At 34.4% G+C, this 25,122-nt stretch overlaps 1 protein-coding gene across 1 annotated transcript; it reads right to left on the reverse strand.

Annotated features, from left to right (window-relative positions):
* Positions 1-889: 889 nt before the first annotated feature.
* Positions 890-18,608, reverse strand: LOC149805551 (uncharacterized). The gene is made up of 5 exons (XM_089934362.1): positions 18,489-18,608; positions 7,861-7,888; positions 5,894-6,037; positions 3,471-3,713; positions 890-1,848 (listed from the first exon to the last, which is right to left on the reverse strand). The coding sequence occupies exons 1-5, from the start codon at positions 18,606-18,608 to the stop codon at positions 1,820-1,822; spliced, it is 564 nt and encodes a 187-aa protein (XP_089790488.1). The 3' UTR covers positions 890-1,819.
* Between the last annotated feature and the right edge of the window lie 6,514 nt (positions 18,609-25,122).

A 25,122-nucleotide genomic window follows, 5' to 3' on the forward strand; every position in this document is an offset into this window, starting at 1 on the left:
GAACAAGATATCGTGTGGGTATTGATAAAATATTTGGGTAACAGGGGGAGCAGCAGAGAGGGTACCTACCAACGTTGGTCGTCAAAAAAATAAACAAGAAATAAATAAACACGTAGAGTACTTTATTTTTTCAGCTACTATTTCGAACTGAGGTTTTATTAGCACAATCGGTCATTGCAAAAATAAACATCTCAAGGAAAGTTCATTTGTAAAATCTGGACCTTTCTACGAGATGATTTATTTTGTTTGTTTTATTTGTTTTGTCGGAATTCTATGGTCTGTTCACCCTCTCTGCTGCTGAGGAAACTCGGACTAACCGGCGCAGAACTAAATTGTTACATTCTAGATTTCAATCAACGTTGCAAAACATACATTAAAAAAAAAATATTGCTTTACTCTAAATGCCATTATATTCATAGAATCTACCTTAAGGGAGTTTTAATTGCGAGCATTAAGTTAGTAATATTACTCGATTCGAATATATGTTTTCAATATACATATAAGCGAGAGAGAACATGGAATAGTACAAATCTGTCCAGCTTGGGTTTTCAACTCAGTTTCAAAGATCTGTTTATGACCTTAAAGCGTGAAACGGAGGATATTGTCGCGTACTTTTCACGGCAATAAATAGCAGTTGTAAAGCAAAATCAAACACCTGCTGAACAATATCCTGCTTTAAAAGTATTTACTAGACCTGTTCTAATTCCCCACCCTATGCTTGATTTGAAAAGACATTTCTTTATCTTTTCAAACCAAAATTGTTTTAGTTAGGTTCGTGTATTTTGAAAGCTTTTCTTTGTTGTTCTTGTACCCGTTTTACTCTGACTAAGTAAACAACCAACTATTAGGTAAAATCAGGACTGTCTAGAATTTGAAAGAAACACGCATAATGAATTAACTTTTTTATTTGCCAGACAATAAAAGCAAGCTATAACTATTTTCATTTTTTCATATAAAATAATTTGAACATGTTAAATATAATTTCACTTCTTTATGTATCAATTCATAGCTGTTATAGATATTACGCATACAAAATGAAAATTCATTGTTAGCAATAAGTATTTCAGGGTCTATTATCACACACACACACAGATATATATATATATATATATATATATATATATATATATATATATATATATATATATATATATGCGTGTGTGTGTGTGTGTACGTATATAATATGCATACCATGATAAATTTGCATACTACATATTGGGACCCTTTTACAAACACTTTACATTCTCAGTTGCTGTGTTCGATTCACCATGATGCACTTTAAATTAAAACAGAGAAACAGAAAGATAGATGAAGTACTTTTCATCGGACGGTAATGCTGTCGATATCTATGGGGTGTTTGATGAGTCAACAAACAAATAAAAACCACTCTGAAGCAATCAAATCTATTTATAAATAATACAATTAAAATGTCGCAAAACTTCACTTTCATAAAACAGCATGGTAATTTTTTAAACGCCAAATGGTAAATTGCACTCTGGCGATAAATTATATGAAAGTTCAAAGGTCGTAAACACAATATAACTTCGATAAAAATTGTCGGTATTGATGTTGTTTCCAGCGCAGGTAGTACATATCAGTTGCTATGTTGTTAGTAATTAAGCAAGTGCAGTGTGTGTATTAAGCACATCTGTGCCTTGCAATTCCTGAGATCCTGCCGTTATACTGTAAGTAACCGGAGTAGTGGAGCATGCGTAGTGGAGCCTATAAGAACATACATATAGGTTATTATCAACCTATCTTCACAAAAAGTTGTTCTAGCAAATTGATACATGTTAACCATACAAACTGCACAGTCGCTTCACGTTCGCATGATGACCTTGGTGAACTCTGTAAATTAGAATGAAAAAATGTTTTATTAGCAAAATAAAAACTGTTAGTTGATAGCCATTAGATCAGACCGTATGAAAAGCATTGGTTTCGATATTGGTGTCTCTTTAGAATGTTAGGAGGAGGTTATTTCATGTATACTTAATGTACCAGGATGGGAAAACATAGGTATTTATATCGATAATTGCCTTTTCAATACATGATGTAATAAATGTGACGTTTTGTCAATCTACACGCATTTCGTCATGCAGATATTTCAAATGACATAATGAGGTTACATAGGGGGCGCTCTACATATATTGTGAACTTCTGAGAAAGTGGTGGGTGTAAGGTGAAGTTGTTTACTTTTGCAACATGTACAATGGAGAGAATGTGGGTATAACTCTATGTTACTTTCATGAACTGTGGCTGACACTTCACTGAATATTATACTTGTTGAAATTGTAAATGATCTAAGCATACGGATAACAAAAATGACTGCTCCCTTGTGCTAAAAAACCATCAGTCTGAAGTAGTCTAAAGTACACTGTCTTTAGCAGTTACTACAAGAGGGAAAATTAATTTTGCCAGACCAGACAATAGCAGCTTCTTAAAGTGCAAAGGATGAATTACCAAATATATAAGACGTAAAAAAAGTTATCGCTCTTTGTTTACAATTTACCTCTGATGTCCAGGAAGTGAAAAGTAAGGCCAAGATGTATACTCTATAACCCATATTACACCTATCAATCATATACCAAAATAAAGGGAATTAAATGTTCTTTGAATAATACCTCAGATATACAAGGTCCTTTTTAAATAGCCAGTATAACCAGTGAGGACAACGGTGGAAATTCTTTATCTTTAAAATTCTAAACTGTTGAGCGCCACCATAAGACACAGCAAACCATGACTATATTACAGCACATAACAAATTGTCGAGTTATGATTGATTGAATACAGGATTTATTTCAGAACAGTAACGGATGCTTAACTTGACTGAGAATTATACTTGTTCCAGCATGCAATATTGTATGACGTCACATGAAGTCTTGTGATCTGCTGTTGTTTTCTCCACTGGATACTAGTTTTGTCTGATACAGTAATGTCCCCTTGTCTTAGGGTCAGGCACTACGCACACAACCCAGACAACATTAACGGAGAACAGTTTCCTCCGGAGAAGACAAAAATAGAAATGCCGGTCACATCGTGGAACTTTAGAATAGGTCCTTTGACAAAAACATGGAATATGACTCAATGTTATGTACAATATGCATAATTTTACATTATCGCTAATTTAAAATGAAATATGTAAAATTGGTCAACTAATTTCTACGCTTTACTTGTTGGGATTTTTGTTATGCAAAGCTAATGAAACCGTATACTGAATCTAAATCTAGACTACTGTTGTGTCTTCAAGAACTTTAGTAACTTATAGAGTATATTAATAGCCATCGGGGATAAACATATTTAGGTAATGTAATGACAAAAGGAACTCAACTGCCTACCCTGAGAAAGACTTATGACATCAAAATTCAACAAATATTTTCAATGGATATTTCTTTACCTTAAACACACACACACACACACACACACACACACAACACAAAAAGTTTTACGAAATTGTAGTTAAGATAGCTCACCGTTATAATCAAATCGCCCTGTATTTTGCGGATCTGCCTCCCTTATCATCTCATTTACCTCCGCATGGGACAGTTTCTCTCCAAGGTTGGTCATAATCTCCCTCAATTCTTCTGTTGTAATGTATCCCTTTCCCTGGCTGTCAAATTCCTGAAAGGCCTTGGCAATTTCCTCTTCTGAGTCCTGCTCGCTCATCCGGCTCGCCATCAGCTGCAGGAATTCTGGGAATTCGATGGACCCACTACCTACGTCAAATATATAAAATGTTCTCATTAATATTTCAGGGTCACGTGTATCTAATTCATTATACACCCCCACCCCCTCCACATTCCAGCTCTATGCCCGCCTAGACAAATGGCACATTCAGATTTAATTAATGTGACGAACATTAAGTCCTTGTGCATAACATATAAATAAAATGTACTGGGTTTTTACACATATTTAATTATTTTATCCACAAAATATAGATTGTAGCATTATTATGTTATTTCCCAATCATCCTAGTGCAATGAAATTTGTATTAATCCTAAATAAAAACAAATGCATAATAAAACATCAATATTTTATAGCTGTAGTGGTTTCACATATATCATCACTCCAATCGGACATTCGTCCCAATAGTTTCGCATAATAATCCTTAACGTGGGTGTAGAACGTTAGAAGTATAATGGACTCACAAACTGTTTTGCGAATTACATTCCTCTGGGCAGTCATAAACACGTAATTATTCCACCAAACTTTCAAGAAAACTAAATATATTGGTGTGGACGAATTACCTTTCTCTTGTGTTGTCGAGTAAATCTTAAGATATTTTGTTTCGGGATGGTGGAGAATATATCCTTACTGTTCTCTCTCCAATAAAATTATGAATAATCAAAATGTTGGAACAGTCTATGCAAATATGGCAGGGTCGGCTGCTTTCTTGTATCCGTGAGGAATTCCTTGGCATGTTAAGTCAATAATGTGTTAAACGAACAGTTCAAACCAACAACAAAGACAAACAAAAATGGCTATTGAAAAATTGGGTGACTGTCAGGTCACAGAGAATAGACAGTGTCAGGTTTAAAATAGTCAATTATCTTTTCACAAAGGGTTACGTCAAGAAAATCAATGGTCCCAGTCTATCAAGTACGAATGCTCATTTTTCCATGGAAGATAAAATCTATGTAATTTTTTATTTTTAATGAGAGAGAGAGAGAGAGAGAGAGAGAGAGAGAGAGAGAGAGTAAACATCAAGTAAACATAAATCACACTTAGTCAACAAAGAGAAAATATTTAGTGGACTTCAGAAATTGCGTAAACTAAAAAAATTTTTACAGATTATCTCATGAATATCAAATCTTAGGATGTTTTCCAGTCCTTACAAAAATTACAAATAAATAACTAAACAAAAATGACTTTTTTAATAATATCCGAAATCGTTCCAAAAGTTGTACTTGGACCATATATCTTTCACACTATATCATTTGCTCACCATGTTGCCATACATGACACGTGTCAAACATGTGATGAAATGATCATAAATATAATTATATTTGTAATATTTAAAATTAATTTGTACTAAATACAACTGTTTTTGTCATGAAAAATGAACACATACAGTGAATATAATTAGATTCGTAACAAGATTACTCGGGAAGTTCCGTACATGAGTTAATGACGGAAACTATCGATGTACCATTACAGTGAAAAATTGCCGTGCTACGTACCACGGGAAAAAGTCATCGCATTAAACCGGACACCAGTAATACGGCACACCACGGAAACCGTGGGATATGATTGCGTGGTCTGTACTCTGTATATGTACCAAACAATTTGATAAATTTATTATATCTCCTGCGATTGAAGACGGAGGACCAAAACCCCAAGTTTAAACATTGCGATCTGGGAGTGGGTGTGCATTTCTGATTTTTTTTTTCTTCACAGGGACTGAAAATGTGTAGTGTTACACCAGTTGGGATTCTAAATCCATTCTCCACATCACCCACCTCTGTACTGAGCCTGTGATTGAAAACTTAAAAGATATTCAGATCTATGTATCTTAATCACGTCTTTGCTGATACGTTGACTGCACGTGAAAATACAAACCTGCACGTGCAGGTATCATCCGCCCCTGCAATGAAACCTGGAAAAGAGACTCAAATTTGGAGAGAAGGATCGAACAGGAAAGGGGCGGGGATGTTGTTTAATAAGCACAGAATTCTGGTTTTAATATGCCGTTTGCAATGGTTTGCAGATTTTCTTCATGGGGCAAATGGCGGGGTTTAGTTGTAGTAATTTGTTGTAATACGTTCTTGCCAATGGTGAGGCAATAAAATGACATGACAAACATTTAACTACACTATTTTATATACGTGCTACGTAATATTACCCCTTTATGTTCAACATTATTTTCCTTTTGGACGGGGACGGACACAATTCTTACCATCTTCATCGACCTCCTTTATCATCTCCCTGATTTCGGCCTCGGTGGGGTTCTGACCCAGGGACTTTAACACAGTGGCCAACTCACTTGTGTCTACGGTTCCATCCCCATCCTTGTCATACAGTTTAAATACTTCTTTGAACTCTAAAATCGAAATAATAATAATAATAATAATAATAATAATAATAATAATAATAATAATAATAATAAAATATACATTAAAACGAATATGATGATGATAACGACAACTGCAGCAATAATAATAGTAATATACACTAAAATGAAAAAGACGATGATAGCGACAACAATAACAGGAGCAGTATTAATAATAATAATAATAATAATAATAATAATAATAATAATAATAAAATATACATTAAAACGAATAAGATGATAACGACAACTGCAGCAATAATAATAATAATAATAGTAATAATAATAGTAATAATACTAATACTAAAATATACACTAAAAAGAATAAGATGATGATAGCGACAACAACTGCAGCAATAATAATAATAATATTAATAAAAATAATAATAATATAAAAATAATAATATACAGTAAAATGAATAAGAAGATGATAGCCACAGCAACATCAGCATTAATAACAATAATAATAACAATAATAATAATAATATGCACTAAAACGAATAAAATCGTAGCCATAACAACAGCAATAACAATAATAATAATGATAATAATAATAATGACATCAATCATTGTATCAACTTAAGAATCTTATTCAATGAAAGTAAAAAAGAATAACTATTTGAACGTTTTTCTCTTATGCTTTTCACGAGTTTTTCGTCTGTGACCTTTTCAAAGAGAGTCTAGAAAGACGTTGTAAAGATTAACTTATTAATGTATATATTACCAATAGGAAATGAGAACCATATTAATGCATACTATAATGCAACGTTAGGTAGACAAGTAAGGAAGGGAGTAGAAATGGATTAAGGAAGTCATTTTTAAGTCAATAAACCAGGCATTGGATTCGAATAAATGACCCAAAAATATGAATATGATTATACACAGATCAGAAATTGGAACAGTTTCAAAGAACCGCAAAAGTAAACCTTTCATATTATCTGTAGGGGTGGATCAGTAGGGGACTATGATAGAGAGACTTGACAAATGTGAAAAGAGATATATCAAAAAGGGGATATGACAGATAGACCTTGTAGATATCAGTAGGGATGGATGAATAAGGGGATATGACAATGTGACCTGACAGTTCAATAAAAATGAATTGATAAGGGAATATGACAGTGAGACCTGACAGATGTCAATAAAGATGGATCGATAAGGGAATATGACAATGAAACCTGACAGACGTCAATAAAGATGGATCGATAAGGGAATATGACAATGAGACCTGACAGTTCAAAAAAGATGGATCGATAAGGGAATATGACAATGAGACCTGACAGATGTCAATAAAGATGAATCGATAAGGGAATATGACAATGAGACCTGACAGATGTCAATAAGGATGGATCGAATAAGGGAATATGATAGTGTGACCTTATAATGGTCAGTCGAGATGGATCCATAAGGAAATACGATATTGTGGTCTTTTTTCAAGCTGTTAGAGCTGTAAACAATTAATCAAAACTGAATACAACTAAAATGAATCAAATAGGGACAAAAGGGCTTTACTAATTCCGCTTAACCCTAAAAAATTTACTCACTTTAGTGATCGCGCTCAGAGAACTACTCCGTAATACAGATTGTTTTTGTATAACTAGACTGCATATATGAGTTTCCTAATTCATCAAAGAGACTAAACACAAAAATGCTACATCTTCTGTACACCTCTAAATGTTTAGTTTCCGAGGCTTGAAAGAAACGACGTTTTGCTGTTCACATTTTTATTACTTTACAGTGATCATAATTTACCTTTTTCGATGATAGATATTGGTAACATTTTCACAGATGGACGCATACATTAGTGTGAAACCTACCAGTTATTTGCTCGGCTGTAAACTGGTCCTGAAATTAACATAAAAAATAATTTAATGTCACTGCATACAAGACGTTTGGAATGTGTGTGGGAATTAAAACTTATCCGCAAGAATGTTGTTGTCATCTTCAACAGCATCACCACTGTGCAACTTTCACTATCAGAACCAGTAGCAATTGGTAATCATCGGTCAGCTGGACGGCAAACAAAACAGTGTAAAACAGCACAATTCCTATGTTGTTCCGCGTTGGCGGAAAGAGCGATTTGATATGGCATAGGGTTGTGTCGAGGCCGTCTGGCCGAAATGTATTCATACGCCATATCAAACGAGTTCTCTTCCACGACAAAGATGAAAGCGCTAATTCGGTTTTGTACTTATTATACATTCCTTTTTAATTGTTTCCAAATACGTTTAGAGATACAGAAGAAAATTAAAGGTAAATTGGAATTTGTGTAAGTTCAAAACGGTGCATCGAATAACATCGACGCGCTAGCACCAGCAACATCACCTTATTAGTTTTAGTCTTTCTGTGCCATTCGGAAATAAGGGTGGAATACGGGTATCGAACATTAGTTCAACCATTTAAGATTAAATAGGTATATAACAAAGTACTATATTACATACGCATTTAATCCTACATGCTTAATCTGGTGTTCGATACAGCTGTTCAGTCTGTATAGCCATAACACATGCCAGGCTGAAACTGTTCAGGTTTTTTAAACTTAGGTCTGCATATCAATATTTTGAGATGAGCTGAATATAGCCTCAATAGTTTCCAGTTTATTTAGCATTTCATTTACATCGCATATATGCAAATAATGTAGCAGCAGCGCGAACAGACCTCTTGCTAGATCGTCATTTTTTAAAAAATAACGCTTCCTATGAAAATGAAAAATATAAGTGTAATAACGCCAAACCGTAGCCTCTAACTTACCGAGAGTTTCTCTAATTGGGTTAGTCTTTTTGCTACTGTATCTTGGTCGTTTGTGTTTTTATAAATTCGTATGTGTGTTTTGTTTACCCGCCGGACGTTTTATTGAAGTCGCACCTCCTCTGCTGCTATAATGTGTGAGTAATTAAATCATTATTATATCAACCAAATATTTTATCAAGACCTATACGATATCGCGATCGAGGATCATGTAAATTTATCGTTATAAATCTTTTTTGAGTAGATTGTGTTTTGAAAACAAGTTTTTGAACCTGATCATGTCCATATCCCCACTACACCAAGTCTGATGAATATTTCGCAGAGTATATGTATCGACTCCATTAAACATAACTAAAATATTACAGTCATCTCTGATCATTTAGGTATATGTGTATATCGCTGAGTAACATAAATCACGTCTGTGTTTTTATGTCTGCCTCGAGAAAATATTCTTGCTGGATTCGATTGTAAGTCCAGCATTACGTCGTCATATACTACTAAATTATTAATAAATCCATTGAGGTCATCTACATATGGGGCTTCATCAATATCGGTGATAAAATTAATAATAGCATCCCTTTCTTCGTCCAACAATTTTGCGTTTTCATTAAAATCTTTAAGTACTTCGTAACATCTCTGATCGTCAACTGACGGAGCTACTAAATACAACTTATCCCATTTGAGCGATCTCATCATCAAATTAAGTAATAACTGCGTTTTATCAGAACCAGATAGATCTATTATTATCATTCTGATGGAATTTGGTAATGCTGAAATATATTTGACTGGCTATTGTTTTCGTGTCGCTGAGAAATCAATGACATCCATGTTGTACAAATATAATAAATAATATGGATGTATATTGTGTTCGATGTAGAGCATCCACCCCCCCAAGTGGATTAACAGCAATAATAAAAAAGCGTGCACTTAGGTAAATGTGTAAAATGTGGTACAAATAAATATAAATTTATTTCTAATAATACGATAGGTGATGATATCGCTACTTCATTAGGAAAGTTACCAGGAACTCCATGGGCTAAATATCCAGGGGGGAAAACATCTTCCAGTATATAATTATTGTGGTCCTGGATCAAGACTTGATATCCGACTTGACGAGTGATTCACTCGTTAAATTCCATAAAAAAATAAATCTTTCAGAGAATCAGTAGCTAATTGGTTGGTAAGATCTGCGATGAAAGGCAAATTATTATTCGGAACCGGTAATTAATCAACCGATTATTATAAAATAACGGAATCGAGCTATTACAACCCAAGAGGATATTGGAAAGGTAGAGCAGCCATCAGTCAACTCGCTGATGCAGCAAATGTTACACGTTCTGTTGCCGCAAAATGGTTAGCACGACAAGCAATATGGCAATTTATCTGCCACCATCTAAGAAAATTCATCACGCACAGTTTGATGTCACCACTCCTAATAAAGTTCATCAAGCAGATATTTTATTTTTACCACATGATACTATTAAAACTGGTAGACGCCAATCACGCACATACAAATACGCGTTGACTGGCATTGATGTTGCAAGTAGATTTAAGGAAGTAGAGCCGTTATCAACTAAAACAGCAACTGAGGTTTCTTCAGCTTTTGAGGTAATTTATCAACGAGGACCCTTGCGATGGCCACAACTATTACAAGTTGGTCCTGGCAAGGAATTTCTTGGTACAGTATCATCTCTTATGAAAAAACATAGCGTCAAAATTAGACGAGGACATACCGCAATTCAGCGTGATCAGGCCATTGTTGAACGATTTAATCGAACACTTGCTGAGCGGTTATTTGCATGTCAATATGCAAAGGAAATAACTCAGAAAGATACGAGATATCGCGAATGGGTTGCAAGATTACCAAGTGTGATAAATGCGTTAAATAATGAAATTACTCGAACAACTGCCATAAAAAACCCGTTAATGCGATTACAAAAAATATATAACAATACAATGACATGAATTTTCAAAACAGCCAGTATTAGGTAATGTGACTGTCAGGTATTTGTATGAACCTGGTGAACTTGAAGGCGGTTAAAAAAAGAAGAGCGACCAATCCTATTTGGAGTATTATGACACATAACATTTCTAGCGTTGTGAGGTCTACGAGTAGACCGGCAATCTACAGATTAGATTCAACTATTCATCAACGTGGATTTGTACGTTAACATTTATAAGTAATTTCTGAAGACACACAATTACCACTGAATTAACTTTTGTAAACTAGCACCTCGACGTCGATTACATTCAAGACAGGTCAGCATTTCATTTTCGCGTGTATGATCAAGACTACTACTACTTCTGTCTATGGTAAATTGTCTTGGATTATTTTTTAAAATATTGCCACAACATTACTGTGTTACAGCTCGCACAATGATTATTTTGCTTTGTTTCAATGTCATGATAAATTCAGCATCGAGATCAATGTAGGTCTTATTTTTTTGTCACATTGTTTATAACTAATAATTTCCTTACTATATCATTGTCAAGAACATCGCTATTACCAGCAGTTTCTTCTGTAAGTTCTATGACAATTCTCCGCAGCTGAGATATTCGTCTGACTCGAAACACTGCGAGATAAATTACATTTGACCAAACATTTGTATCAGAAACGATTAATCCTTGTGATGAAGGAATCGTCATAGCGTATCCTAGCGTCCATGGAGTTTTTTACATAGTTAATGTGCTCTCAACAACATTGACAGGAACTAAAACATTATCATTTAATACAAGAGTTTGCTTTTCTGACGATCCTGGTATATAACGTCGATATTTTGTCGTCGCGTATCTGCTGGTGGATAACACAATGGTACGGGTAGATTTGAAATTTTTTCTTTATGTGACATAAATAATTCTTGTTGAAGTGTATCACGAACTATCTTTTCTACTTGCAACTGTCAAATCAGCTGGTCTCCATAAAGTCCAAAATTTGTTTAGAAGGGTTTCTGAAATTATTTCACGCATGATTTCACACTGAATATTACTCGGTAGTAGTCTGATTAATTTCTTAAACTCTCTTAACTCTGGATCAATTGTTCTATGATCATCAGTTATTTCTTCATAATAATCCACAAATGTTTTCAACCACTCTCCAACAAAAGGTGGTGGTTGACCATGATCGCTACACATTATTACAGCAATATTTTATGTCAATAACCAATCAAGAAATATTCTAACGTTTCTAAATAAACGGTGCATATTTCATCCCAAACAATAATCCTTGGAATATATTTCTCTCCCATTGTTAAGGAGTCCATTTATCTCGATGCATTCGAAGGAATTTATGATAAATGCCTGATTTAATATTTCTTTCTCTCATTTCTCTTGCTAGTCTGTGTGTAGGTGGTAATAAAACTATTTCTGAACAACTGTTCAAAAATAATTCAGTCACACGATTTGTTTTACCACAAACTACAGGCTCATTGAGATAAACTATTTTATGTCTTGCTACAAAATCAAATACAGATGGTGCAGATGACAATTTTGATATTTGATTTTTTTAAGTAATAAATACCCTTAATTTCAACGGTGGCGGATTTAGAATAATTAAGTATATTTTATTGTTTTATTCTCCATTCACCCCATGAAGTATAAGTGCCGATATGGAGTTGTTCTAGCAATCCTGTATTCTTCTTGAAATAAAATGAATCCGTAGCGACTCTGACAGCAAACTCAGAAACTCTATTGATCATCGATAATAGATTTATTGAAAAGTACGCAAGCATTGAAGATCTTAAATGAGTAAACTGCGGCGACTCATCATTAATATAACTCACAATTGTACCTAATTTAGTTCCGTCTGATAAATTAACATTACTTCGACTTATAAATGTATTTCTATTAGTTGTATCAGCAATTATAAAATCTAGTTCAGCATCATCCACAATCAATCTTGTACAATGTCGTTTATGATTATATGATCCTCCTTGGGTAAATTTACCGATTATTTTTCTGCCAAGATCTTTTGCGATTTTATTCTCAAAATCAGTTATATCAGGATTTTCATGATCAGAATATTTCTTTTTTTGTGGTAACTAAACTTGTTTCTGCAGACTATATGATATAATTGCTTCACTTACTGTTAACAATAACACTATTTTTACATCGAACATATATCGTAATAATACTGTTGGTGCCCAAGTATTTTTTATGAAAAATGTTTGCGAAGATTTTCAGCAAACTTAAATGACTCGAGACAAGCAAATCTAGTCAGGTCAAAATCCGGTAATGTTCCGTTCGTCGATACTCTGGTCATCTCGTGTCTTGTATTTCCAAATCGCTCCAAATACTCAGAACACTCTCCCATCCAAGAAAACGTCCCGGATAACATGCAACCATATCAACTGAAATAACATCTCTATAATCGTATTTAGCATTCCATAATCCACCGTGTGCGTATTCGACACAACTGCGTTATATTTCTTCAAGAAAATCCAATCGTGTTGGTTTCCACGAATTTGTCTGTCTAGCAAAATTATCAGCAACTGACGGAACGGGAAAACAATTACACAGTAACTCTTCAGAATCGTCATGGGTATATTTCAACGCAAGATTTTTCATTTCTTCATGGATAGATTCTGTATGAGAAATATCTCGATTAGGTCGTTCAAACTGATCATAGTTTCCATAATCTAAACTTTGAAATAACCATACTGATACATAATCGTTCTTACTTTTTTATCGTTAATAAAATCAAATATATCTCATTGATAAAATTTAACAATTCGATTTCGTAGAAATATTAATACTGCATTAGTCCACGCGTGTGCATTATGATCAAAAATTTCAATCGAAACTCCTTTCGATTGATATTTTGATTCTTATAAAATCTCTTCGGTTATTGTTTTTACCATTATTGGAAATTTTAGTTTCTTTCCTAGCTCAGCGATATCTTTGACAGACGCTCCTGTATCTTTAATTATTTTCCCCACTCATTTATTATTGTACGTCTTTTGTCCGTTAAATCGTTTTCACGTATCGCGTTTGTAAAATATTCCGTTACTAGTTCGGCTACACAATTTATTTTTGAAAATTTCATCGATTTTAGATTATTACCGCTGGGTTTGCCATTTATCGGATAAATTCCATAAATGACCGTGGTTACAGGGTACGCTGCTTCAATACACGGGTTGTCAATACAAGTCAATATCCCTGGTTTGGAATTTTAACTTAATGCGGCAATTTTTTCATTAAAAAGGACCTCGTCACGTTTGTCACTGATAATCCAAGTATTATTGTTTATTTCTACTAATACAATACACTTTACTCTGAAAAAATATTGATTGTCGAGATGATTAATAATCGTTGAAGCTCGTTTGTCGTTCATTGTAGCGTCGACGACTTTTTCGACACCATCGGTGTTGGGTATGATTTTGAACGTCGACCACAAATGAGATGCACCATCTTTGTCAAATTCTCATTTGGCGTTATGAATAGTAATAATCAAACTTTTATTCCTCTGATCAACCAGAGCTTACATAGTTAAGTCAGGAGATATTCTATCAAGATTAAATTTATCTTTAGAATGCTCAATTTTAATCTCTGTTAATTCGGTCATATTATAATTAAGATAAAAATATATTTAAATTTATATATATATATATATATATATATATATATATATATATATATATATATATATATATATATATATATATATATATATATATATATATATATATAGATATATATAGATATATATATAGATATATATATATAGATATATATATATATATATATATATATATATATATATAGATATATATAGATAGATATATATATATATGTATATATATATATATATATATATATATATATATATATATATATATATATATATATATATATATATATATATATATATATATATATATATATGTATATGTGCCATTTGTATTTGTTCTTAGTTTGAATCATTATACATAGACTGATTCAAACTAAGAACAATTGAAAATGGCTTATGATAGGCTCCACAACTCCTTGTGACTAATATTGTGTAAACGAACTCTGCAGATATCATTTACAAAGTGCACAGAGAGGGAGTTTAGGACCAAACCCGTCTCTGATATGTGGAGTTGGAGTTTGAAGAGAAACGCAGTTGTGTGTGCAATGTGGCGGTAAAAAGTTCTGAGAACTCAAAAGATATTAGATAAAACAACAAAACTGGTAATAATAACAAATGAGATGCAGATAAGAAACAAAATTATTTGTGTAATTTGCTAGATGTTACACAAAGTCAGAAATGCAGATTTGGAAATACTGGTTGTAATAATAAAAGCGCAAGATCACTAACCATATGTGTGATAATTAATATCAGTGGAGTAACATAATTTTATAATAGTTCATATTAGTAGAAGGATATTTCGACTTTCCAACATAATTTTTTGTTGTTGTTGTTTTTTTTTTGTTTTTTTTTTTTTGTTTTTTTTATTTTGTTGCAAATACAAGTGAATTATTCACCTGTAATCCGCCAAAATATTTTGATCTGATATTCGACCAGCTGTGATATATACGTAATTGAGAAAGAGCGATTTCTTTCGCTGGAATTGCAGTTGGAAAGTTAACATTAAATTCATTATTATTTGAGCTTACCGATATCATGGTTGTTTTTGACGGAGTTGTGTTAACAACAATCTGTTGTAGTAACTCGTTTGGGGTTGATATTTTTATAATAATTATTATTTAAATCAGGCGTGGATTGTGTCACAGTCTTTGCTTCTTTGTAGATTTTAATAATCTCCGTGAACTCAAAATCAGATATTTTTCCATGACTGTGGCTTGTTGATAAAAACAAGGATAATCTGGAGTATGCTAGCGTCGCTCTATGTAATTTTATTATATAATCATGCAACTTTGCATTTGCACACCTGCATAGTTTTACAATGATATTAATAATACCGGCAATTGTTGTTGCAGTTGAAAGGCAAATTGTTACAACTGCTGGTGCCATCACTAGCGATGGTGTTATTATTGATAATAATGGACCGGTTGCAGCAATAACAGCAGACGCTGAATAAACAATTATGCCAACAAATATTACACGTTAGCGAAATTTCTTTACTTTTAATGTATATTCGTCAACGATATTTGTTTGCCATTCACGTGCTTGATTATAGCTAAAACGTTGAACATTGATCGGAATGCTCATTATATTTTGATTAGGTTGGAATTTAGCTACTAATTCAAGTCACCAATACTAGATCAAACCGAGTTTTTTTTTTCTCTTAGGGTTCTGCAGTAAATGTTTCCTGGTCGTTTTGATCTAACATCACTAACATAGATCCAGGAGATCATAATGCTGCGAAATTGTTCTATATATTATAAACGTTACAACACAAAGTACTGTCTATACCGGTAACCTCAGCGCAATGTTTAATGGTTTTATAGAGTGGTGACCATAATTCTTGGTCAGGCGCTACTTTATATATCACCTCGATAATCTGCTTGTGGGCAATTTTAATCAGATTAAATTTTTTAACGATATCAGAAATTCTACTTATAACATCTTCAAGGTTTTTCTAATATCATCGATATTACTCTGCGCTATCGTGATTAACTCTGAAAATGATTTAGGATCTCTGATGACACCTAATTGTTTATTAATCGTTTCAATGTCTGAGACAGCAGTTTTAATATCGCCGAGTTTTGTGTTCATTTCAGAGATTTTTACGTCGGCAGTCAACGGACTTTCAAGGATATCATGTGCGATTTTATTGATTTTTTGAAAGTTTCTACGAAGATTTGAGAACTTAGTCACGTGTAGATCATTTTCAGCTTTCAGCATGTTTATTTTAGTGCCTACAGTCTTATAGTTATTGTCTACATATTTTTTTTGTGGCATCTTCATCAGATGTTGGATTCCTTACAACAACTATTTTATTTCCATTCATGCTGAGTTCACCTGTCATTATATCACCGATTGATCGTAAAGGATTATCAACAGTTTTTGCAATTTCATTTATAATAGTTGCGATTGATATATTTGAGTTTCTGATTCTACCACCGTCAGTAAATACTGGAATGTTATCCATAATAGCACCGAGAACTCTACGAACTATATCATTCCATTTAATATTACTCGTCTTTAAAATACCGTATTTATCCTGAAGAATAACAACTTCATCTCAGTCAACTCCACAGAGGTTCCTAATATCGGCAAGTTCATATCTGTGATATTTGCAAACCAGTATCTATATTTTGATCACGTCCCATAAATGTCATTAACCGATGATATGCACGTGCTACATGATTGTGATCAAAATTCGGGGTCCCGAGTGGCCGAGTGGTCTAAAGCGCTCTCCGTTACGGATCACTGTCATCTCACCTCTGTCTGCGTGGGTTCGAGTCTCGGATTCAGCCAATGTGGGTATGTGAGAAAGCTTCCAGTAGCTTCTCGTGGGTCGGTGGTTCTTTCCGGGGTTGACCCGGGTTCTTCCTCCACCATTAATACTGGCCGCCATGTATAGCCTATCGTGTGCTGAAAAATGGCGTTAAACCCTACAACAACAAGACTGATCAAAATTCAATAATATATTCTCAGCTGGTTCTTGATGTCCGTTTATTCTTAAGGAAACTTCACTAACTTCAAGTGTGTTAAATACCTTATGACTATGTGTTTGTGAATTAACTCGCACAAAATCCTAAAAATCAACAACTATTTGTCGTGGTGCAGAGACTCCTTGATGTGATGCTATATGCCATGTAAATAAACCGTTAACGTTAGTTTGAACACTGACTGTAGTTACTGTTAACCGTTGATAATATCGATTTACCGCCCTGATCCATAAAAGAAAGTAATTTTTGTTCTCAGCAATCGTTGGAGTCATTACTGGCATCCACAACTGAAGTTTTGTCAGCGTTACTTTACATGCATCACCAATAGGGCGCCAGATTGCATCATTGTCGGTAGCCTTTCTCTCAAGCACAACTGTATGCTTAACTCCAAAAATAACCTTTCTAACATTTCTGCAAAATCAAAAAATATGTGACAGTGGAATTGCAGATGAAAATCTTCTACGAACATCTTTCAGCATTGATCGTTGTGTTGTAAATCCGAAGTTAAATTCTTGGCTATCACCATGAACCACCGGCCAGACATCAGCGTCATTGGCATTGGCGAAGTCTCTTGGTCGTTTTATATTATACGATCTGTAATCAGGGTGTTCAGAAGTGTCTTTGGTAAACATCACCGATGGACCGGCTGATCTTGTATAATCATCTGAATATCTTACTAGACCAATTATCGTCGTGGCAACGTCAACGTCCTTTTGAATTCATTCAATATTTCTTCCGTCGATAATATACGTAGCACTGTCAAAAAACGCCATGATGCCGTTATTAACAAAACCAACTCTAACATCATCTGCGTATTCAGTATCATCTGTTTTTGTAATTTCACCTTCTACTTCAATAAACTCTTCAGCAGGTAAGAAATATCTGCTGTCGTCGTGCGTCATAAGAATAATACTAATAATCACGGCATCTTTGAGAATTGGTGCGTCCATGTTAAACGCTGGATCGGATACACGTTTGAACATTTTATTATAAATTGTTATCGTCTAACACGAAGACCACTTCCTGCTATCATAATAGCAGTTGTATTTTTTTCTGCTTCACCAGCCAACTCTGATAGTTTTTTTATTTGCGGCTTGATTTATTATTTTACTGACATAGCTTCAGTCCTGGGTTATTTTACTGGCTGAGGTTTTCGTCGAATCAACCGTGTTAGTCTTTCCTTGATTGCCAAGGATGCTTTACCGGCAACATTACCAACTTCACTAGGAAGTTTTTCACGAACAAAATCAATATCTTTCATTCCCAGTTGTTTTGAAATTGGTATTACTTTTGGGGCTATCCTTATGAATAGACCTTGAACAACATCACCGAGTCCATCTCCGTAAGTTGCTTTATAAGTAGGTAATCGCGAATGTATCACCCTGACCATTACAGGTCCACGTTGAGTATTATGTGTAATCATCTTTTTTGTTATTCATTTATTTAATCACTGTGATAATCATCAACAATTTCATCGATCAGAGACCGATAAACATTGATGTCGATGATACCGCCTGTAAATAATCTTCGACATATATCAGTGATTTGATTAATAAGTTCTGGCGAATTATTTCCAGCTCGTTTTCCTCCAATTAGTATTTCTAATATATCTATGTCCGAAAGAATATTGTTAGGACAAGCAATAAAACCACTTCGTTGAGTAGAAAAACCACTTCCTGTGCATTTTTTTTATCTGGCAAAGGATTTAGAAGTTTAACTCGTGATTCTATTTTTTTAGTTTTATTCTTTCTTGTTTTTTTGTCTTTCTCTTTGTTTTTTATGTATTTCTAATTCAATTTTAAAATTAAAAAAAAACCAATACATTTTTTTCGAGAATGTTATTATTATGTACAGGCTTAAATCTATTCTTGATATCAATTAGTTTTGGATCTTCTTCTTCTTGTTTTCGATAGAAACGATCTTAATGAGGAGGTTTTGGTTTTTTTGTGGCAGAGGAATTCGTAACACGAAAGACTGTGGTTGTTTTTGTTGTCGTTCTATTTGTTGCTGAGGTGGAGGAATTTGATAGGAAGGTTCTTGCTTAGGAGGTTTTGGTTGAGAAGAATTTGACTTCCTCGGCAATCTTGATGGTTTTTACACCTTGTTCTTCAATCATTTTGTGATATTGATCTATTCCCACAAGATAAGTTTGATCCATTGGATCATTCACGCTTTTCTGATCAGTTCCTTTGTTTATATAATAACAACAACAAAAACCCAAAAAAAACAATTACGCCATGCTTCACGATTTAAACCCGTAATATAGTTAGGTTTTAAAAGTCTATGCCTTTGAGAAGCACCAGCAAACGTACCTAATTCACGTACATCGTTAAGTTTTTTTTTATTACTCGTATATCTTCCTCAGTAAATATTTCCTTAAAACCAGCTCCTTTTCTCCCTTTTCTTAGTGTTATCTTCGTTTTTCTTCTTCGTCAATACCTTTATCCCCGGGAGGTGGTTGAGCAGCAAGTTGGGCAGCAGCTATTTAAGCTGGAAGATCTCTTAAAAGCTCCTTTGTCTTTTTAGTTCTTTGTGCTATTTTTTTTTTTTCAGTTACTTCTGCAACTCGTTCAGTAACCTCTGTAACAGGTTCTCTAACTACTCTCTGCCTTCCGCAAATTCTACCTGAGATTCTTGACATTCTTGAAGTTTTCGTCTAACACAGTCACGAACAGGAAGAAACATTTTGATTGCTTCTAATCTTTCTCTAGCCAATCTAGCGGTGTAAGACTCCGTACCCGGTGTTATTATTGATGTAATAATGATCTAATTATAGTAGCAGAGGATTTAAGACCTAAAAAAACGTGCGGCGGATAAACAAAACCCACATAGAAATTTAGAAAAATACAGAGGACAAAGATAAGGTAGCATAATAAACTAACCCAATTAGAGAAACTCTCGGTAAGTTAGAGGCTTCGATTTGGCGTTATTACGGTTATAATTTTCATTTTCGTAGGAAGCTTTATTTGTTAAAAATGGCGTTTAGGCAAAATGTCTGTTCACCTCCTCTGCTGCTAATGTAAAGCGAATAAGAGGGCAAATATAATAAACAAAACACCGTATGCGTGACTTTAATCGACATCGGTGGAAAGTACTTGTTTGTTATGGTGTATGCATACGTCTCAACACAGCGGCGTTAAAATGTACAGGGTTATCAATTTAAAAATCAAGTGCTAGATGAACATTTTAAATTTGGAAATAATATATTTTTTTTTAAATTCTTCAACATTTTAAAATGTCATACCCTGGACCACAGGAGCCACCAGAACAGGCAAAGGCGACACCCACACCGGTTCCAACTCCTCCCTTTCCACCGCCTGACATACATTACCAACAGTGCTGAGCACACATTAAAACGGCTACGCACCCCCACGCCCACTAATTAACAAGCATGTCATACATGCATTAAAGCCCAAGTTGATTTGCTGCCCGGTAAATCACTTTACGAACCCCAAACTGATGATACCGCAACAGTTTGGGAGAAAATTAAATAGTGCGCTGTGCACATATTAATTACTCGTACATGGCCAGTTGGTCGCACACGAGAATAATCAAAACGATTGATTGAACAGCGGCTTTGGTGTATCCCTAGATTGGAGCTAATAAGGTGTTTTCAATGACCTCCGCTCCTCATCTTAGATCCACCGAATCAATTTTTATTAAATCCCTGTTTGTTTTGAGTTCCATTCACGCTGCATAGCTAGACGTATTTGGACAACGTAAATAACGAAGTATGTAGTCAGCACAAAACCGAATTAGTGCTTAGTTTATATTTGGTATTAGTGCATATATATGACACAGCAGTCACATAGGCTTTACGAGGCGACTGGTTTCCAATGAGTTTGTGAGAAACAAATGTCATCGACTGAAGCAGTCTCATGAAATATAAAAGTAGAAGAGTCGTCAACAGCATCCCATTTGTCACTACATACCACTCAGAAGGCCCAAACATAGAACACATTGTCTGGAGACACTGACATAAGTTACAGTTATTTATATATAATTTGGATTGTGTGTTGGCCAATTTTTTACATGTAGCAATTTTCTGTCATGGTTTTTCAGATTTAATTTTAAACATTTTATTTTTCTTTCTCTTTTATTGTGGTCGTATTGCGGATTTTCTATGCCATGATGTAAACACATTGTTCTTTCAATACGTGTCACTCGTTGTGTGTTTCTTTGTACATGTCTGCTTTGTCCCACCACACCCCCGGAAGACATTGTTTAGGTTAAACGTTTTGCACTTGGTTGTCAGTTTTTCTGGGATATCGATTATTTCCCCGACTAAAACGATCGTTTTTGATCCAATGCTTTGAAAAAACTGTTATATGCCGTGTAACTTGTAACTTGTATTTACCCCTCACATGAAAAGATCGTTATTGTTTGATCTAACAACTTTTAGTTCATGTATTATTGATGTCTTTGTCCTTGTGTTTCCCTGCTTATTTTTTTTTTTCTCGAAACTTTATTAGTTTTACAAATACCGCATCACAAAGCAGATGTTTAAGACTTTACGCAACGAAACAAACTCCTTTGTGCCATTGCATCACCACGATGAGTTTCTGGGTCACATGTATAACACCAACACCATAACAAACGTAAGCTTCAAAAGGAGAAACAGTAAGCGTAATTGGTTTCTTTCATCATACAAAGCAACCAAGAAATATCGTTTCGAGAATGGCAAATACGGTCAATATATTCAATAGCAATATCGATTTTTCTCTTCCCACTTGTATTTAAGCATACCATATGTTTCAGTCGAACTTGTAAACCGGTGCGTGGTGATTGTTGTTCAGTCTTCTATAATGAAATGTTCGTTCACTTCATAAAAGCCGTACTGACCTGTTAGAGAAAAAAACGAAAATGCGTATGTATGTATGTATGTATGTATGTATGTATGTATATATATATATATATATATATATATATATATATATATATAAAGAGAGAGAGAGAGAGAGAGAGAGAGTGTGTGTGTGTGCGTGAGAGAGAGAGAGAGAGAAAGAGAACCTACATTGATATTTTCACTCTTAATAGGCGCGAAGTGTGAATGTGTGTGTGTGTGTGTGTGTGTGCTTTATTTGGATTTTTAACGCAGCTTAAACAATTTTTCAGTCATGTCGCTACGATATTTATTGTGATGTCTAGCGCAGGGTCATCACGTCGCAGACATTTAGCATCATGTCCCATCCAGTCACATTATCCTGACGCCAGGCCGACCATTCCTAACACTAGCCATTTAATGTTGAGCACCGAGTTAGGCCGCTGCTAGTGCCATTTTTATAAGTCTTTGGCATGAATCAGCCGGGTTCGAACCCAACCGAGGCGAACGATCTAACCACTTAAGCCACCCAAGCGGTAGGTGAAAAGTAATTTCTATTGAAAATAATTTAGCAAAACCTATGGTAGTAGCTAATGGCCATACTTGTTATATTTTATGAAGCCACAATAGCCACTAATTTTGTATGTAAAAACATGGATTGAATCAAAATACTTGTTTTACTGTACTAGGTTAATTCAGCAGGAACCGGTGAGTTTGATACTTGCTTTAATCAATAGCTGAAATCGAATATTATGTCAATGCAGTAGATGTAAGATGTTGTTTCTGACTGATTAGTGTCTACGTATTACAGTGATTATTATATTAATTAACAAATTAAACATCTCTTCTTTCCCCAATAGTGTTAAGTTCACTAAATGAGTTGACATTAATTAATTACGCTTTTTGACGTCACATTGTTCTCTAAAATCAAAAATGAAATAATGTTAGAAGAAATTTTAAACGTTCTGCACACATTTAACTATGTTTTAGACCAGGGGTCGGCAGCCTATTTTCAATAGCGTGCCACTTTTTTAATATTAATTACAAAATTAGCGAGCGCGTGCCACCAATAAGATAGTAACACTGTTAAAATCGATAAAAAAATTTTACTGCCCTTCGCATGCCACACAAAATCGCTTGACTTGCAACCTTGTGGCACGCGTACCTTAGGTTGCCGCCCCCTGTTTAACATGCTAACTCAGTTCCATGTGATGTATCCTAGGCATAAATAAACTCAGTTCTCATTAGTTTTATTCAAAAACTGTAGTAGTCATTTTGATAAGCCTTAGTTGCACAGATTTCTGTTTTTCTTTTCACGGCAATCCGATAAGCACAGAGTGCACATATTTCTTCTCATTAAAGTGTTCTGATACACACAGACTGCACTGATTTCTTCTTTTTACACTATTCTGATACACACAGACTGCACTGATTTCTTCTCTTTGCACTATTCTGATACACACAGACTGCACTGATTTCTTCTCTTTATAGTGTTCTGTTACTCAAAGAGTGCACATATTTCTTTTTACAGTTATTCTGATGCACATAAACTTCACAGATTTATTCTGTTTATAGTATTCTGATAAGCACAGAGTGCACACATGTTTATCTTTTTTACAGTGTTTTTATAAGCAAAGAGTGCACATATTTCTTTTTACAATATTCTGATAAGCACAGAGTGGACAGATTTATCATTTTTACAGTGTTTTTATAAGCAAAGAGTGCACATATTTCTTTTTACAATATTCTGATAAGCACAGAGTGGACAGATTTATCATTTTTACAGTGTTCTTATACGCAAAGAGTGCACATATTTCTTTTTACAGTTGTTCTGATAAGCACAGAGTGCACATATTTATCTTTTTTACAGTGTTTTTATAAGCAAAGAGTTTTTTTACAATATTCTGATAAGCACAGAGTGGACAGATTTATCATTTTTACAGTGTTCTTATATTTCTTCTTGTTAAAGCGTTCTGATACACACAGACTGCACAGATTTCATCTTTTTACAGTATTCTGATACGCACAGATTGCACATGTTTTGAATATATTTGCATATATTGTTTGTACTCCCTATTGGAAAGCTGTTGGAATTTAAAGCTAAATATCATTTGAAAATGACTTTTCTTACTTTACATCAAAAACTTAATTAACCATGTCTTCATTAAACATTTTTAAAGTAAATATTTTCAAAGTCCTAGTGTAAAAAAGATATGAAGCGTCTGACCTTCTTTTGTCTCAGCCGAACGTAACTGTTAGTGAGTGCATGGTTGGTAGGGTGCAGTCGAAAAGAAATACAGATTATCAGCACGTGTGTACCAGAAAACAAATTATATTAAGATTTACCTGTGATCAGAAGCATATTAACGGAATTATTTGCCTGGAAAAGTATTGATTTCGATATTTACTGTTACAAGCCAGGGGTATTCGCTTGACCAAGCGGTGTCAAACCCTGGCGCGATTCCGCTAGAAATTATAAGTTTACCCCACATTTCCCAAAATTTCAATACAACTTCAGTTGTAAATTAGAAAGCCCGACGTGTCCATTCTACACGTACATTTGAATCTAATCAATGCAAGACCACAGATCTCACAACTTTCTAATTATCTATCAACCGCACATCGGCATGGTTTCTCTTCATCAACTTTCCCTACCGTCAGCAGTTCACGCCGTAGAAGCTATACAACTGTCCCCTAACACAGGGAACTATTGTCACTACGCCACCTTAGACCAGTCAATTCATGGTTTCCATGCACATTTCGCCAGGTCAACTGCATCACATTTGCCATCATGGCGACATAAACGGTATCTGCCAAGTACCTTCTTGTTTATTCATGTGTGTAATTTAACGGTTTTCTACCATAAATACTGACACTGCAGTCAAACCACCAATGTACACCTCTAGATTCGAATAGGGACTATGGAACGACAGGGACACTCATGCGGCTCCGA

This window comes from Sinohyriopsis cumingii, chromosome 2 (genome assembly GCF_028554795.1).
Source record: "Sinohyriopsis cumingii isolate HCF-2022 chromosome 2, ASM2855479v2, whole genome shotgun sequence".
Classification (NCBI taxonomy): domain Eukaryota; kingdom Metazoa; phylum Mollusca; class Bivalvia; order Unionida; family Unionidae; genus Sinohyriopsis; species Sinohyriopsis cumingii.

Coding starts and splice junctions, on each gene's coding strand:
- LOC149805551 (XM_089934362.1), bottom strand. CDS start 18,608: ATGAAAGATATTGATTTTGTTCGTGAAAAACTTCCTAGTGAAGTTGGT. Junction 7,889..18,488: donor TTCGACGAAAACCTCAGCCA/GTAAAATAACCC, acceptor TGTTAATTTCAG/GACCAGTTTACAGCCGAGCA. Junction 3,714..5,893: donor AAAGGAGGTCGATGAAGATG/GTAAGAATTGTG, acceptor TATTTGACGTAG/GTAGTGGGTCCATCGAATTC.